Source organism: Nomascus leucogenys, chromosome 2 (genome assembly GCF_006542625.1).
Source record: "Nomascus leucogenys isolate Asia chromosome 2, Asia_NLE_v1, whole genome shotgun sequence".
Taxonomy (NCBI): domain Eukaryota; kingdom Metazoa; phylum Chordata; class Mammalia; order Primates; family Hylobatidae; genus Nomascus; species Nomascus leucogenys.
Genome location: NC_044382.1, coordinates 121,519,535 through 121,537,692, shown reverse-complemented (window position 1 = coordinate 121,537,692; position 18,158 = coordinate 121,519,535). Strand labels below are relative to the sequence as shown.

Genomic DNA, 18,158 nt, shown 5'->3' with positions numbered 1-18,158 from the left:
TTTTATAACCAGAAACACTTCTGAATCATGGCCAATGATTTATTGTAACCACTATCGTATTACTAAAATGTATTTTACATAAGTAATTCAGTATGAGGTATCCCATTAATATTCATAAAATAAACAAAAACACCATCACATTTAATTGCAAAAGAACAAAAGAAGAATTTGGCTAAATTATAACAGAAATCTTGTCATATGACAGTGAATTTGGTTACTTATTATATGCCTCCCCTCAATCAAATGTATATTCTCTGGAGCAGATCTTACCGGTTTTGTACACTTCTAGATCCCGCACACCAAGAACTGACATTCAATGTGTCACTGAGTGAAGTACTTTTCTATAGGAATGCTAGTCAGCAGTATTGATATCTAGAGAAGGCTTATAAGGAGGTTGTTCTTTTAAATGGCCATAGCCAGTACGGCTCAGGGTATCTAGTAAAATGTTACTTCACATATATCAAGGAAAATATATAATTTTAAAATGTCTATATATTTTTGAGAGACCCAATTCTAGAAATTAGATATTTTGACCTCTTCCTGACAAAGAGTTGCCTTATTAAATAACTCACAGATACCAATAGTTTACAATTCATATTACCTTAATACTCAGAAGAATTAAGTTGGACAAGTAGAAAACTCTTTCCACTTTATTGCTACCTTTTCATGGATCTTAGATTATAAAAAAGTAATTTTTAAATATTATAAAAGCACATGATTCTAAGATAAGTAATTCATTTTCCTGAATACAAAGTGATCCATTTTGGTAAAATGTCATAAATTTACCTTTCTGCAGTAGTACACTCATCAGAAAATTCAGTATCTGCTGAACTTTTCCTACTATTATTTGACCTCCAAGATGAGGACAAAGGAAGCTCTTCTGAAGACATAGGCCTTGGCCTTTGGCCAATCCCAGATGGTTGCTGTAAACCTGCAGACTGTTCTTCACTGCTTAAAACAGCTATAATTGCTCTTATGGTAGCTTCATCAACTTGAGACCAAGGTTTAGATGGAGCTCTCATTCGGCGTAAAAATAAGCTATGCCACTTCTGTCTGAGCTGCAGCAATAAACTAGCTGCCTGTAATAGTTCAAATAGATACAAGCAAATAAATATCATATAGGCAAAACACCTATTTGTTGATTACTTTCCATTAGTTTGCAACTGTTTCCAATAAACATATTTCACATTTCATATAATTTACTACTAATTTCATTATTTTTAATGCATGAATGAAATAAAATTTATTTATAATATTTTAGGCACAAAGACACAAAATCAAATTAAGCAGTCTAATAAGAAAGACAGTAAACAATAGTTGCGGTAGAGTGTGATTAATACTGGAAAAGTAGCAGCAGGGTAAATAAAAATATATGTAGTTCACAGTGTTATTTTAGTGCCTGTAGAACATCCAAATGATCATGTCCTGAAGGCAGCTGGATTCATAGAAAGATCTAAGACAGAGCTCTAAACTTGAAAGTCACCAGTTCCTAAATGATTGCAAAATATACACATAGAGGTAAAGTCCCCAGGGACTGCATAGAGGGAGTAAGAAGATAAGAGTAAGACACAAAGTGCTAAAGAACTTAAAATTTAGGGCACAAACACATACAGCAGGGTCTGTGAAACAACTAAGAAGGACTGATCACAGAGAAAGAATAAAGAAAGATTAATATTACAGTGACTAGTGACAAAGAATTTGGGGCAGGAGTATGGAAGAAAATTGGGGAAGGGCAGGAGTACAAAAAGGAGGATACGGACAATAGTGATAAATAATAGAGGTCACATTTATCCAGGACAGCAGACTGACTTTGACAACATGAAGGACACAGTCGACCTTGGCAAGTACAGTTTCAGTGAAGTAATGGATTGCTGGGAATGGAAGTGAGAGTGTAGTAGGTTGAAGCGATGAATGAATGGATGCTAAAATAGTAAACCTAGCCAGTGTTAACTACTGACAGCTTGGCGCCTCCCAAAAATGTATAGAAAATGATCTTGGACAGTAGAGATAGAATCAAGGGAAGGCTTTGTCATGAAAATTTGTAATTTGAAAAGAAACATTCATCCTCCCTCAAACCCCCAATTCAGAGGTATATGCAAAGAGAAAATAGTATGGAATCATATCTTTCTCTCAGAAACATAGTTACACAAAATAAAGGGAGTTCTTGTGTACCCAATACTCAATACTTTCTTATCTATCCAGAAATACTCAAGGATTACTGCTATAGTTTGAAGTTTTTGTCCCCTCCAAAACTTCATGTTGAAACTTAACCTCCAATGCAATAGTAATGGCAGGTGTTGGCCTTTGAGGGGTGATTGAGTCATGAGGGCTCTGGCTTCATGAATGGGATTAGGTATCCTTATAAAAGAGCTTGATGGAGGGAGTTCATGCCCTCTTGCCCTTCTGCCTTTTGCCATGTGAGGACACAGTATTCCTCCACTCTAGAGGAGGCAGGGTCCAGCAGCCCTCACCCGATGTCAGCACCTTGATCTCAGACTTAAGATCCTTCAGAACTGTGAGAAATAAATTTCTGTTCTTTATAAATTACTATAGCAGCAACAACAAACTAAGACAATTACCTTGCTTAAATAATGAGCCACAACTAGGTTTTCTAAGTCCTCTGTTGGAATAAACCCCAATACAGAAGAGAATGAATGAGGTCCCTATGAAAACTGAAAAACAAGCTGTATTCTCTGATATTAAGGGCTCAATAGTAAAGAAAAAAAATTTATCATATTATATATCAACTCACACTAACTGAATGAAACAAATTTATTACACTACTTGAAAGCAACTTACCTCTGGCTGTAGTTTGAAATGGAGCCACTCATCAAGTTTCAAGGCTGCCAAATTAGCTGTAGTTTTGTCCTCCATTTCACTATCACTACTGTCATTGGGAATGCCATCTGCTGTCCAAGTACATAAAAAAAAATCACTTTTACCTTCTTACATTATAGCAAAAAACTAAGAAGAATAAATACACTTCATATACACAAACCCTCCTGACATACAACAATTTTTGTGGGAAGTCCTTCAAACCCAAAAGATCATATATTAAATCTCAGTATTTATTTAAAAGGAAAAAAAGGGACCATTTGAAGACTATAATCTCTCATCACAATGCAACAAAACAAAAAAAGACAAGAATGTAAAATTTGAAGCACAATATTTAATAACTGGATGAAAAAGAAACAAAGAACATAATTCAAGGAAGGAATGACTACACTACATATCAAGAACTATGAAAGGTGCCCAAAGCAATACTCTTATAAAGTCACAGGTCAGTTTTAAAAAGAAAAAGTATACAGCTAAATATATCTAAGAAAAATAGCATAAAACCCAAAGAAAAGTAGAAGAAAATAGAAAATAAAAAAAAGATGAATTAGAAAGACAAAATGGTAATTAAAACTATAACCCAGTTCTTTGAAAAGATTAATAGATAACACTCTGTAAATTTAATAAAGGAAGAAGAAAGCAAAAATCTATCTAAAAAATCAGGTGAAAATGAGATTATAAAAACACAGAATGCATTATAAAATATGAAATTGATATAGGTTAAAATATACAGTATGTATAAATAATAAATTTGAAATCTTCAAAGAAATTAATTATTTTCTACACAAAAATTACTAAAACTGAAAGTAGAGGAACTAGAAGAACACAAATATATTTAAGGAAATCAGAGATATCCTTAAAGAACATCAACAAAGAAATCCAGAACACCAAGTCTCTCAATTTTGCATGGAATCAAATAATGACCATTCCTGTAATGAGACAAATCTAAACCTAACCCAAAACCTGATTAACACCTAAAACCTACATACCGGAATATGTACAAGCACACACCACACAAACCCTACAGGTCAGCCTCCCCAATGAAGATAAATGTAAGTTTTAAATAAAATGTTAGAAAAATATCCAGCAATGTAATAAATCACACTTAGTCCAAGGAAGGTTTATTCTCAGAACAAAATAACAGTTCCATAAGAAAATCTACATACCACATCAATAGGCTAAATAATTTCTTATTATATGAACAAAATGCTCAAATGCTATTTAGTAAATTCAACAAATTTTTAACACATACACAAAAAAACAAAACAAAACAAAGAAAACCCTTCTATGCCGGGTGTGGTGACTCATGCCTACGGTCCCAGCTACTCAGGAGGCTAAGGTGGGAGGATCACTTGAGCCTTGGAGTTCAGGGTTACAGTGAGCTCTGACTACTGCACCACTGTACTCCATCCAGAGTAACAGAGTGAAACCCTGTCTCTTAAAAACAAAAACACATACACACACGCACAGAGACACACACACAAACCCTATTCCGTTATTTAAAAGGGACACTTTTATTAAAATTAACATTATAATCAATGGTATAACTTTAGAATTTGAAACTTTAAAATTCAATAAGACAAAATGGACCATTAATTCAGTTTTCTAATATCCTCAGAAAGAAATAAAAGGAATACATTTTGGTAATAAATGGAAGTATTACCACTTGAAGGTAATATAATTCAATAAATAAAAAATCCAAAGGATTAATGAGTTTAATAAAGTAACAAGATACATAAAATATATTATGTCTGCAATAATGTTTCTAAAGTTCAGCAAGAAAATTACACAAAGAGAATCCATTCACCATGACAACTGAAAACAGCAACAAAAGAATCTTAAGAATCACCTTAGGAAATATCCCCAACCTTTATAAAAGTTAACAAAAATATATATTTTTTAAGATAAATTTAAAATAAGCATGGCTAATTAAAAGATACTAAATTTCCTGGATGGAAACATTAAATTAGCATACAAAAGAGGCCAGGTGCGGTGGCTCACGCCTGTAATCCCAACATTTTGGGAGGCCGAGGTGAGCAGATTGTTTGAGCTCAGGAGTTTGAGACCAGCCTGGGCAACATGGCAAAACCCCATCTCTACAAAAAATATGAACATTAGCCAGGCATGGTGGTGTGGGCCTTTAGTCTCAGCTACTCGAGAGACTGAGGTGGGAGGATCACTTGAGCCTGGGAGACAGAGATTGCAGTAGGCTGTAATTGCACCACTGTACTTCAGCCTGAGGGACAGACCAAGACTCTGTCTCAAACAAACACAAAAGGAACTGTTGTTTGCAAAAGGATTACAAGAAGATGACTAATGAATATTCATTGTTAAAAAAATAGGTAAGATTATCAAATAGCTCAATAACAGAAAGGCAGTAAAGAGTTACAGCTAGAGCTTCTACTACCAGATATTAGAATTTATTGATAAATAAAAATACTAAACAAGAAGGTGCAATATAAAGGCAGAAATGTAAAGGAATAGAGTATACAAAAAGGTTAAAGATATCAAATTTAATATGCAATCATGCAAGCTTTCTAAAGGAGGATATATAAGAACTATTTAATAAACTGTACAGATGAGGGGAAAGCACTTGGAAAAACTTAGATCTTTGCTTTAGGCCAGAATCAACTCAACATGGTTAAAAAAATATTAAAAATCAAATTATAGAAAACAAAAACAATACTTATCACATCAATGGAGGGATGAAATTTTCTCAGCTTTGAAAGTGAATAGCATAGGAAAAGATTATGCAGTTTAAATACACAGCAATCAAAACTCGGAACTCAAAATACATAACGCTAAAATGAATAATACATTCAATTGAACATGATAGAAAAAAGATTAATAATATCTTTAAATTATAAAGCTATCATTCAAATTTTTGAGTAAAATATCAGTACCCAAATAAATGGGCAGAAGATGAAAAAACAACTCAACTAAAGGGAAATATAAAGAAATGCATGGAGAGTTATTTCTTTTTGACAGAAATAAAAAGAGCAAATGAAGGAATCTTTTTTTTTTTTTTTGAGACAGAGTCTCGCTCTGTCGCCCAGGCTGGAGTGCAATGGCGCAATGTCAGCTCACTGCAAGCTCCGCCTCCAGGGTTCACGCCATTCTCCTGCCTCAGCCTCCGAGTAGCTGGGACTACAGGCGCCCGCCACCATGCCCGGGTAATTTTTTGTATTTTTAGTAGAGACGGGGTTTCACTGTGGTCTCGATCTCCTGACCTCATGATCCGCCCGCCTCGGCCTCCCAAAGTGCTGGGATTATAAGTGTGAGCCACCGCGCCCGGCCAGGAATCTTTAAATATTTTATCTTTAAAACCAACACCAAATGATGGCATAGTTGCCACGAAATTCACTCTTAATGGTGCTAATACAGTTGAGTATGGAGGAAGAACCATAAATAATATCTATACATTTTTATCAAGTAATTCCCACTTCAAAGTTTTATCACAAAGAAAATATTAAATGAATTAAAGCAAAAGGACACACAGATGAAGACGTCAATGTAGCAATGCCCCATAATCTCATAAATTATCAATCATACTATTTCTACTCTCTTCATACAAACTTAATGCCCTCAGTCTCTCAAAGCACATTCAAAAGAGCTAACCACTCCGTTCTTGAAACAGATTTGCCTCCAACACCGAATCACTCTTTCTTCCACTACTCAAATTTATACATTCTCTTTAGGAAATCCATTCTCACGTCTATAAATATCATTTACAAGCTGATGACTTCCAAATTTGTATTGCTAGCCGAGACATCTTCCCTGAGCTCCAGAAATGCATATCCAACTGCTTCCTGAAAAAAAATTTACTTAGAATGTCTTAGCCATCTCAAACTTAACATGTCTAAAAAGAACCCTTAATTTCTCCCCTACACAACTTGCTCCTTCCAGTTTTCTGAATCTCAAATGAGTGACAAGCTACTATAACCAAAATCTGAGAATTGACTCCTCCCTTTCTCTTACTACCCACATTCAATCTAGCAGTTACTAGTACCTTCAAAATAATTTTATATCTACTTCTCTTCATATCAGCAATCACTACCCTATCTGAGCCATCATCTTGTTAGAAGACCACTGCAAAAGCCTCCTACCTGACTCCACTCTTCTATTCTTGTAATTACTCCTGTAATTCATCCCCGTAGCCAAAATGACCTTTTGGAACATATCACATCGTGTCATTCCTTTACTTAAAACCTTTTAATGGTTTCCTTTTCTTTGCATTTCTATGGCCTACAAGTCCATGCTTTCCTTTCAACCTTATCATTGCCCTCTTCCATTGACCAATGCACTCCAATCACACAGCCTTTCTGTCAATTCCTAGATCATTTCCTAGCACAGAATCTTGGGGCTTTCCCTCTTTCTCTACCTGCAGCACATTTCTGCTTTTCATGTGGCTGGCTCTTCTCATATTGTAGGTCTCAGTTTAAGTCTTCTCAGAAAAACTTGTCTAGGCTTTCTTTCAAGTAGGTCACCCCTAAGGCGGTCCTCTTTGTATTTCCTTAATAGTATCATGCAGATTATTTATTTTTTACTGTCTACCCTCACTACTGTGTAAATTCCTAAGGACAGACACACACTGTTATACCTTCAATGCCTAGCACAGTACCTGACATATAGTAGGTACTAAATATTTGCTGAATCATTAAATAGCAAATAATTTGAAATCATCAAGATGTCCAACTATGAAGGCACATTTTAAATGTGTTATGCCAGGGGATCAATCAAAGATGGCTTATTAGAAACAGCTGCAGTCTGCAGCACTCACAAAGAAGAATGAAAAGGCACAATGAATTTAGCACCTTCAACTGAAATATCCAGGTTCTCACATTCGGACAGACTAGGCATACAAATCAACCCATGGAAAATGAAGAAAAGTAGGTGAAGCCAACGGCCCACCCAGGAGCAGCACAGAGCAAAAGGAACCCTCACCCCCAGCCAAGGGAAGCAGTGAGTGATTATATGACCCCTCCCGGGAAACCACATTTCTCCCATGGATCTTTGCAACCTGTGAATCAGAGGATCCCTTTGTGAGCCCATGCCACAGATCTGTGTGGAGTGTCAGCAGAGCAGCCACTCAGGCACACAAAGAAACGTAGGAGTTTTACATACTCTGGCCCTGGGATCCCTAGCAAGGCAGGAAATCTGTTTGTACATATCCCTAGGAAGGGGGCTGAATCCAGGAAGCCAAGCAGCATCATTCTGTGGGATCCACTTCTATGGCACCTCACCAATTATGACCTACTGGCTTGGAATTCCAGCCAGCCAACAGCAGTGGGTTGTTCTACCTGAGATGGGGCTGAGTTCCCAGGGAGAGGGATGGCTGCTATCTTTCTGGTTTGTTTGACTCAGCCACTCCAGCCTGATGGCTATACAGGCGGTCTGGATGAGAAAGGTTCCTACCAATGCAGCACACCTGCTGTATCAAAAAGCAGCCAGACTGCTTCTTTGTACAGGTCCCTGATCTCATTCCTCCTGACTGGGTAAGACCTCAGAACAGGGGCTTCCAGTCACCTCCTACAGATGCATGAGGGCCAGCAACAGGTCAATAACACCCGGGACAGAACTTCCAGAGGAAGGAGCTGGCTTCCGTCTTTGCTGTTTTGCAGACTTCACTGGTGATACCTGGCAACTGAGGTCTGGAGGGGAGCCCCAGCAAACTGCAGCAGCCCTATGGAAGAGTGGCCTGACTCTAAAAGAAAAACAAACAGAAAACAACAACAACATCAACAGAAAAGACTCCACAAAAACCTCATTCAAAGGTCAGCATCCTCAAAGATCAAAGGTAGATAAGCCCACAAACGTGAGAAATAATGCAGAGATGCTGAAAACTCAAAAAGTCAGAGTGCCTCTTCTCCTCCAAATGATTGATACCTCTCTAGCAACGGCACAGAACTGGGCTGAGGCTGAGATGGCTAAAATGACAGAAGTAGGCTTCAGAAGGTGGGTAATAACAAACTTTGGTGAGCTAAAGAAGCATACTGTAACCCAATACAAAGAAGCTAAGAATTATGATAAAACAATACAGGAGCTAATAGCCAGTTTAGAGAAGAACATAACCGACCTGATGGAGCTGAAAAACACAACAAGAGAACTTCACAATGCAATCACAAGTATCAACAGCAGCACAGACCAAGTGGAGGAAAGAATCTCAGAGCTTGAAGACTGTCTGTCTGACACAAAACAGGCAGACAAGAACAGAGAAAAAACAATAAGAAATGAACAAAACCTCTGAGAAATATGGGATTATATAAAGACACTGAACCTACAACTGACTGGGGTAGCTGAAAGATAAAAGAGAATAGAACCAAGTTGGAAAACATACTTCAGGATATCATCCAGGAGAACTTCCCTAACCTAGCAAGACAGGCCAGCATTCGAATTCAGGAAATCCAGAGAACCCTAGTATAATACTCCATGAGAAGATCAACCCCAAGCAAAAAAATCATCAGATTCTCCAAGGTCTAAAGGAAAGAAAAAATGTTAAGGGCGGCCAGAGAGAAAGGCCAGGTCATGTACAAAGGGAAGTCCATCAGACTAACAGTAGACCTCTAAGAGGAAACCCTACAAGCCAGAAGAGATTGCGGGCCAATATTCAACACTCTTAAATAAAAGAATTTCCAACCCAGAATTTCATATCCAGCCAAACTAAGCTTCATAAGTGAAGGAGAAATAAGATCCTTTTCAGACAAGCAAATGCCGAGGGAATGTGTCACCACCAGGCCTGCCTTGCAAGAGCTCCTAAGGGAGCACTAAATATGAAAGAGAAAATCCATTACCAGCCACTACAAAAACGCACGGAAGTACACAAACCCGTAACACTATGAAGCAACCACATAAACAAGTCTGCAAAATAACCAGCTAGCATCATGACAGAATCAAATTCACACATAATAATATATAACCTTAAAAGTAACATTAAAGGTAAATAGGGTAAATGCCCCAATTAAAAGGCACAGAATGGCAAACTGGAAAAAGAGCCAAGATCCATGAGTATGCTGTCTTCAAGAGACCCATCTCACATGCAAAGTCACACATAGGCTCAAAAGAAAGGGATGGAGGAAAATTTACCAAGCAAATGGAAAACAGAAAAAGGCAATGGTTGCAATCCTAGTTTCTGATAAAACAGACTTTAAACCAATAAAGATCAAAGAAGGGCATTACACAGTGGTAGAGGGCTCAATTCAGCAAAAAGAACTCATGATCCTAAATATATATGCAACCTAATACAGGAGCACCCAGATTCATAAAACAAGTTCTTAGAGACCTACAAAGAGATTTAGACTCCCATACATTAATAGTGGGAGACTTTAACACCCCACGGACAACGTTAGACAGATCTTCAAGACAGAAAATTAACAAAGATATTCAGTACCTGAACTCAGCTCTGGATCAAGCGGACCTGATAGATATCTACAGAACTCTCTACCCAAAAACAAGAGAATATACATTCTTCTCATCGCCACATGGCATTTATTCTAAAATTGATCACATAATTGGAAGTAAAACACTCCTCAGCAAATGTAAAAGAAGTAACATCATAACAGTCTATCAGACCACAGCACAATCAAATTAGAACTCAAGACTAAGACATTCACTCAAAACCACACAACTACATGGAAACTGAACAACCTGCTCCTGAATGACTCTTGGGTAAATAACGAAATTAAGGCAGAAATCAAGAAGTTCTTTAAAACTAAGAGAACAAAGAGACAATGTACCACAATTTCTGGGACACAGCTAAAGTAATGTTAAGACGGAAATTCATAGCACTAAATGAACACATCAAAAAGCTGCAAAGACTTCAAGTTAACAACCTAACATCTCAATTTAAAAAGTTAGAGAACCAAGAGCAAACAAACCCAAGCTAGCAGAAGACATGAAATAACAAATATCAGAGCAGAAGTGAAGGAGAGAGAGACAGGAAAAACCCTCCAAAAAATTAGCAAATCAAAAAGCTGGTTCTTTTTAAAAATCAGTAAAACAGACTGCTAGCTAGATTAATAAAGAAGAAAAGAGAGAAGAATCAAATAGACACAACAAAAAATGATACGAGGGGTCTCATCACTGACCCCACAGGAATACAAACTACCATCAAAGAATACTATAAACACCTCTATGCAAATAAACTACAAAATCTAGAAGAAAGAGATAAATTCCTGGACACATACATACTCCTGAGACTGAACCAGAAAGAAGCTGAATCCCTGAATAGACCAATAACAAGTTCTGAAATTGAGGCAGTAATAAAGAGCTTATCAACCAAAAAAAAGCCCAACCAGATGAATTTACAGCTGAATTCTACCAGAAGTACAAAGAAGAGCTGATACCCTTTCTTTTGAAACTATTCCAAACAACTGAAAAGGAGGGACTCCTCCATAACTCATTCTGTAAGACCAGCATCATACTGATACCAAAGCCTGACAAAGATACAACAAAAAAAGAAAACTTCAGGCCAATATCCCTGATGAATATCAATGCAAAAATTCTCAACAAAATACGGGCAAACCAAATACAGCAGCACATCTAAAGGCTTGTCAACCACAATCAAGTTGGCTTCATCCCTGGGATGCAAGACTGGTTCAACATATGCAAATCAATAAACATAATTCATCACATAAACAAATCTAAAGACAAAAACCAAATGATTATCTCAATAGACGCAGAAAAGGCCTTCAATAAAATTCAACATGCCTTCGTGTTAAAAACTCAATAAACTAGGTAGTGAAGGAACATATGTCAAAATAATAAGAGCTATTTATGACAAACCCACAGCCAATATCATACTGAATGGTCAAAAGCAGGAAGCATTCCCCTTGAAAACTGTCATAGGACAACGATGTCCTCTCTCATCACTCTTACTCAACACAGGATTGGAAGTTCAGGCCAAGGAAATCAGGCCAGAGGAAAAAATGAAGAGTATTCACGCTGGGTGGGTGCAGTGGCTCATGCCTATAATCCCAGCACTTTGGGAGGCTGAGGTGGTGGATCGCTTGAAGTCAGGAGTTTGAGACCTGCCTGGCCAATATGGTGAAATGCTAAATCTACTAAAAATACAAAAAAAATTAGTGGAGTATGGTGGCAGGCGTCTGTAATCCCAGCTACTCTGGAGGCTAAGGCAGAAGAATTGCTTGAACCCAGAAGGCAGAGGTTGCAGTGAGCTGAGATCACACCGCTGCACTCTAACCTGGGCGGCAGAGTGAGACTCCATCTCAAAATAAAGAAATAAAGGGTATTATTCAATTAGGAAAAGAGGAAGTCAAATTATCTTTGTTTGTAGTTGACATGATCATACATCTAGAAGACCCATCATCTCAGTCCAAAAGCTTCTTAAGCTGATAAGCAACTTCAGCAAAGTCTCAGGATATAAAATCAATGTGCAAAAACTGCTAGCATTCCTATATACCAACAACAGGCAAGCAGAGAGCCAAATCATGAATGAATTCACATTCAATATTGCTACAAAAATAATAAAATACATAAGAAAAGGCCAAGCATGATAGCTCACGCCTGTAATTGCAGCACTTTGTGAGGCCAAGGCAGGCAGATGGATCACCTTGAGGTCTGGAGTTCAAGATCACCCTGCCCAACATGGTGAAACCCTGTCTCTAGTAAAAATACAAAAATTAGCCAGGAATTGTAGCACATGCCTGTAATCCCAGCTACTCAGGAGTCTCAGGCAGGAGAACTGCTTGAACCCAGGAGGCGGAGGATGCAGTGAGCTGAGATTGTACCACTGCACTCCAGCCTGGGTGACACAGCAAGACTCTATCTCAAAAAGATAACATAAAATAAAATAAAATAAATTAAATTAAATTAAATTAAAAATAAAATAAAATAACAAAATAAAATAAAAATAAAAAAATAAAATAAATAAAATAAAATAAACAAAATAAAATACCTAGGAATACAGCTAATAAGGGAAGTGAAGGACCTCTTCAAGGAGAACTACGTATCACTGCTCAAAGACATCAGAGAGGACATAAACAAATGGAAAAACATTCCATGTTCATGGATAGCAACAAGCAATATCATGAAAATGGCCATATTGCCCAGAGAAATTTACAGATTCAACGCTATTCCCATTATACTGACAGTCTTCACAGACTTAGAAGAAATGATTTCAAAATTCATATGGAACCAAAAGAGACCACATAGCCAAGACAATCCTAAGCAAAAAGAACAAAGCTGAGGCATCACGCTACCCAACTTCAAACTATACTACAGGGTTACAGTAGCCAAGACAGCATGGTACTGGTATAGAACATTGGAACAGAATAGGTTAGAACTCAGAAATAAGACCACACACCTACAACCATCTGATTTTCGACAAACCTGACAAAAACAAGCAATGAAGAAAGGACTCCTTATTTAACAAATGGTGCTGAAAGAACTGGTTAGCTATATGCAGAAAACTGAAACTGGGCCCTTTCCTAACACCTTCTACAAAAATTAACTCAAGATGGATTAAAGACTTAAATGTAAAACTCTAAACCATAAAAACCCTAGAAGAAAATATAGGCAAGCCATTCAGGACATAGGCACAGGCAAAGATTTCATGATAAAAATGACAAAAGCAATTGCAACAAAAGCAAAAATTGACAAATGGGATCTAATTAAACTAAAGTTTCTGCACAGCAAAAGAAACTATCATCAGAGGAAACAGACAACCTACAGAATGGGAGAAAATTTTTGCAATCTATCCATCTGACAAAGGTCTAATATCCAGAGTCTACAAGGAACTTAAGCAAATTTACAAGAAAAAACAACCCATTAAAAAGTGGGCAAAGGACATGAACACACACTTCTCAAAAGATGTACATGTGGCCAACAAACATATAAAAAAAAGCTCAACGTCACTGATCATTACTGGAATGCAATTCAAAACCACAATGAGATCAGAATGGCTATTATTAAAAAGTCAAAAAACAACATGCTGGTGAGGTTGTGGAGAAAAAGGAACACTTTTACGTGTAATTAAATTACACTAGTGTAAATTAATTCAACCACCGTGGGAGAGAGCATGGTGATTCCTCAAAGACCTAGAGGCAGAAATACCATTTCTGGGTAAATACCCAAAGGAATATAAATCATTCTATTATAAAGATAAGTACACTTGTATGTTCAGTGCAGCACTATTCACAATAGTAAAGACATGGAATCAACCCAAATGTCCACCAATGATAGGCTAGATAAAGAAAATATGGTACATATACACCATGGGATGCTATGCAGCCGTAAAAAGGAATTAGATCATGTCCTTTGCAGGGACATGGCTGGAGGTGGAAGCCATTATCCTCAGCAAACTAATGCAGGAATGGAAAACCAAACACCGCATGTTCTCACATATAAGTGGGAGCTGAATGATAAGAACACATGGACACAGAGAAGGGAACAACACACACTGGGGCCTGCTGGGGGTGTGTGGTAGACGGGAGGGAGAACATCAGGAAGAATAGCTAATGGACACTGGGCTTGATAGATACATGATGGCATGATCTGTGCAGCAAACCACCATGGCACATGTTTACCTGTGCAACAAACCTGCACATCTTGCACATGTACCCCTGAACTTAAAATAGAAGTTGAAAGAAAAAAATGCATTATGCCACTTCAATGTGATATACTATTTTGCAGTCATTAATATAAAATGCTAAAAATATTTTTGATATCTCTGTAATGAAAATAACAAAATATACAATAACAGTTTGGGTGAAATAATTTAAAATATATAAACATGTAGAAAAATATAACATTAAAAAGTGTTAGCACGAGAAAAATGAGATTATGGGTGGCTCTTCTTTCTTTTACAATTACCTTTATCTATGTTAAACTATCATTTAAATTCAAGTGGAAAAGAAAAATTTCTTCCCAACAGCAAGATTAATAAAAAATGCACAAATCAACATCAAGTTACCTTATAAATAAATTTCAACAACAGTAGTATACCTTAGAATTTCCTAATTAGTCTTAGTATATCAAAATAGAGCTGCTACTATATAAATCTTTATAATTTCATTATTTGGTTTAGTAAAATAATTTCATTTGGTAAAAAAAAAAAAAATTCATTTCAAATAGACTTTTATTTCCTTCATAATACATTTACCTCTAAAGGATGAAGGTTCCTGAAGAGCATTACTTGCCAATCTAGCTGGTCCACAGAATACCAATATAGTGACAGGCGTCACTGCTGAACAACATCTAATATTAGCTATTCTATGGGCTCTGGTCATTTCATCATAAATAAGCCAATCTGTGGGCAGTGCCTTAATTGCTGCAGCTTGACCATTGGCTGGAGGAATCTATTAAGAAAATAAATTTTAAAAATTATTGTGTTTGTCATCTAGTTTATTGGAAATACTTTTAAAATGTAAAAAGTCTCTCAATGAAGTCGATGATGTGTATTAGTACATAAGCAAAAATTAAAACAAGCCAATGCTCATGTAGTTTGTACAAAAGTACTCATTACTTAACACATTACCTTTCCCAACTCTAAAATTTATAAGTTTTGGTCCAATATTTAATGTTATATATATATATATATATATATATATAACTAATTAATTTCTTAAAGCAGGAAGGTATTTGGAGCATTTTTCATTGATAGTCAACTACCTAAATTAGTTTCATCTTAAAATCCAAGCGCATTCAAAATGTTTTACCTTTTTATATTGAGGCTGACTGAGAACTGAAGCAGGATGAAATCGTACTTTTTTCTCCTTTGGCCCTGTCAACACTAGATTCTCTCTGTCCACGTGGACTAAATTAGGATACATGCCTGCCACCAATGCAGCTTTAACGACAGCCCAATTTTCAGAGTTTGTGTTAACATCTCGAATGTCACCACCACCTCGTGCTCTAACAAAACCTAGAGAGGGGAAAAAAACCACATCAACTTTTTCTATTGTGCCAAAGATACTTTTGTGTATTTTTTCCAAAAACTGTACAACTCATGTAAATTTTGTGATATTCAAATTTCACGACAATTAATAGAATCTCCTCTGAAAAGTTGTTTAAAATATGAACCACCCCTCCCCACCCCAAAACAGATACAGAACCAACATTCTAGGGAAGTGTAGATCTGCTCAGGTTAGATTAAGTATAAGAATCGCTGGGGGCTTAAATTTTTTTAGATGTACATTCTTGCAATAAAGTTCTTCATAATCTGCTGCCAGAAACAAACTAAATTCATAGCTGGAAATCCAAACCATTGTTCTGACATTAACAACATTTTGATTATGATAGATACTAATTCTGTAGATGAAGTCAAGTAAATATATGGTAATTTTTGCTTGAATTTCAAAAATCCTTCATATTTCCTCATGTTCAAGTCAACTCTTAAATCCTCTGGTTCATTCCTTATATTACTCTGGCACTTCAGCTAACCCATGAATCCAGGCTCTGGTACTTTTCTTCTGACTATCACATCAATTTTTTTTTGCTACTCAAAAAGGCAATTCTAAAAGGTAATAGCAATACTAGCATCCTCTTCAAAAAAAAAAAAAAGTGACTTCAAGTATTACCAGCTGTTTTTGTGTTCCAAAAATATGAAGAGGAGCATTCATATCAATTTTTTAAAATTTCTATTTCACAGAACTAAATAAGTATTCATTAATGGTGATAAAAGAAAATAACTATAAGATCTAAATTGATCTCTGCCAACAAATACAAATTGTTCATTGCCAACAGTATCAAAAGGGTATAGATTCTGTCCCTAGATTTCTCAAATACACCTCCTGCAATAGCATTTTTTTCATCAACAAGCAAAAGTTGAAGACACACAGAAGTCTACAAATCATGCATGAATATAAGATATACAACACGATAATGTCATAAAAATAATAGATAGCATCCGTTAACATAAGAAATACTATGAAATATGGGCAAGGTACTCTCAGTAACTTAAATAGGCTCTTTGAGAGAAAACTTTACCTGATGCTCTAAGTTGACCAAGCAACTGCGTTCTCATGCCTATGATTATTTCCATAGTAGCCTGTGAAAGAAAATTCTTTTCACAAAAGGCTCGCTCCCACCCATCACTTCGTGCTTTTTGCCAGGCCTATAAAAAGAGAATAATTGCATAACAAGACACATTTACTAATCACTTCTTAGTGAGGCAACAAGTAACTACAAATCACTACACTAATTACTCAAGATCAATTTGCCTTATTCTAATTATTCTATAAAATCTAAGACTTTATGATCAAATAATATTTATCATTAATTTATACTCAAATGCTACAAAAGCCATTGAGTTTATAAAATCTCAAATGAGAACTAAGTGTCCAGTAGCCTAAATGACTAACAATGTAAAAATACTTGCCTTCTCAGATGCATCTGCTAATTTTACTCTCTACAAAAGTGTACGTTTTCAACTAAGACTTCGTAACACTTGTATCTAAGAATCGTGCCACTCTTGCCCTCCAAAAAATAATCTCTATGTCAACCCTGGACTCTACCTAAGAATGGAAAGTAGGATTTCTATAAATCATCTATATGCAGTACAAAAAGCTCTCCTTTGTGAATGGGTTCTCTTGCTTTGGAATATATATAACTAAAAGACGGAAGCAACAATTTATCCTCTGTGCTTTTGAAGGAGCTGGGGGAAAAGCAAAGAACAGATAGAAATTCTACTCTAAATCTCCCTCTACTTCTCAATTAATCTACTATAATATATGGTATTTAATATACCCAATTAATAACAATAAGTTATCCATTGATCAATACTCACAAAAGAGCTTGAAATTATTTTTGAAAATTATATGTGTTGAAAAATCTTCTATGTCTGAAAAAGAGTACTTTCTGCATAAACAAAGTTAGATTTTTAAAAAATATGGCCGGGCATGGTGGCTCACAAATGGTAATCCCAGCACTTTGTGAGGCCAAGGCAGAGATCACTTGAGGTAAGGAGTTCAAGACCAGCCTGACCAACATGGTGAAACCCTGTCTCTACTAAAAACACAAAAATTAGCTGGGCATGGTGGTGGGTGCCTGTAACCCGAGCGACTCAGGAGGCTGAGGCAGGAGAATTGCTTGAACCTGGGAGGCTAAGGTTGCAGTGAGCCGAGACTGTGCCACTGCACTCCAGCCTGAGTGACAGAGCAAGACTCTGTCTCAAAAAAAAAAAAAAAAAAAAAAAAAAATATATATATATATATATATATATATAGACACAGCCTACATTCAAGATCTGAGGATAAATACAATGCCTATGTTTTCAAGAAATATTCTTCCTCACATATCTGAAATTCTAAATTATATTTAATTTGTCTTCCCCAGGATCCTATTTTCCCCATCTTTTCTTTTCCATT

At 36.3% G+C, this 18,158-nt stretch overlaps 1 protein-coding gene across 4 annotated transcripts in view; it reads right to left on the bottom strand.

The window, feature by feature from the left end:
- Positions 1 to 18,158, bottom strand: part of YTHDC2 (YTH domain containing 2) — an 80,785-nt gene that overhangs the window by 12,207 nt on the left and 50,420 nt on the right. For 3 of the 4 annotated variants that reach the window (XM_003259840.2, XM_030817788.1, XM_030817796.1), the window contains 5 exons: positions 16,780 to 16,906; positions 15,510 to 15,715; positions 14,954 to 15,149; positions 2,800 to 2,909; positions 787 to 1,079 (listed from right to left, as the gene is read on the bottom strand). In XM_003259840.2, coding sequence (XP_003259888.1) covers positions 787 to 1,079; positions 2,800 to 2,909; positions 14,954 to 15,149; positions 15,510 to 15,715; positions 16,780 to 16,906 — 932 coding nt within the window. The remainder of the gene's footprint in view (positions 1 to 786; positions 1,080 to 2,799; positions 2,910 to 14,953; positions 15,150 to 15,509; positions 15,716 to 16,779; positions 16,907 to 18,158) is intronic. The other variant, XM_030817782.1, reaches the window with a different exon arrangement.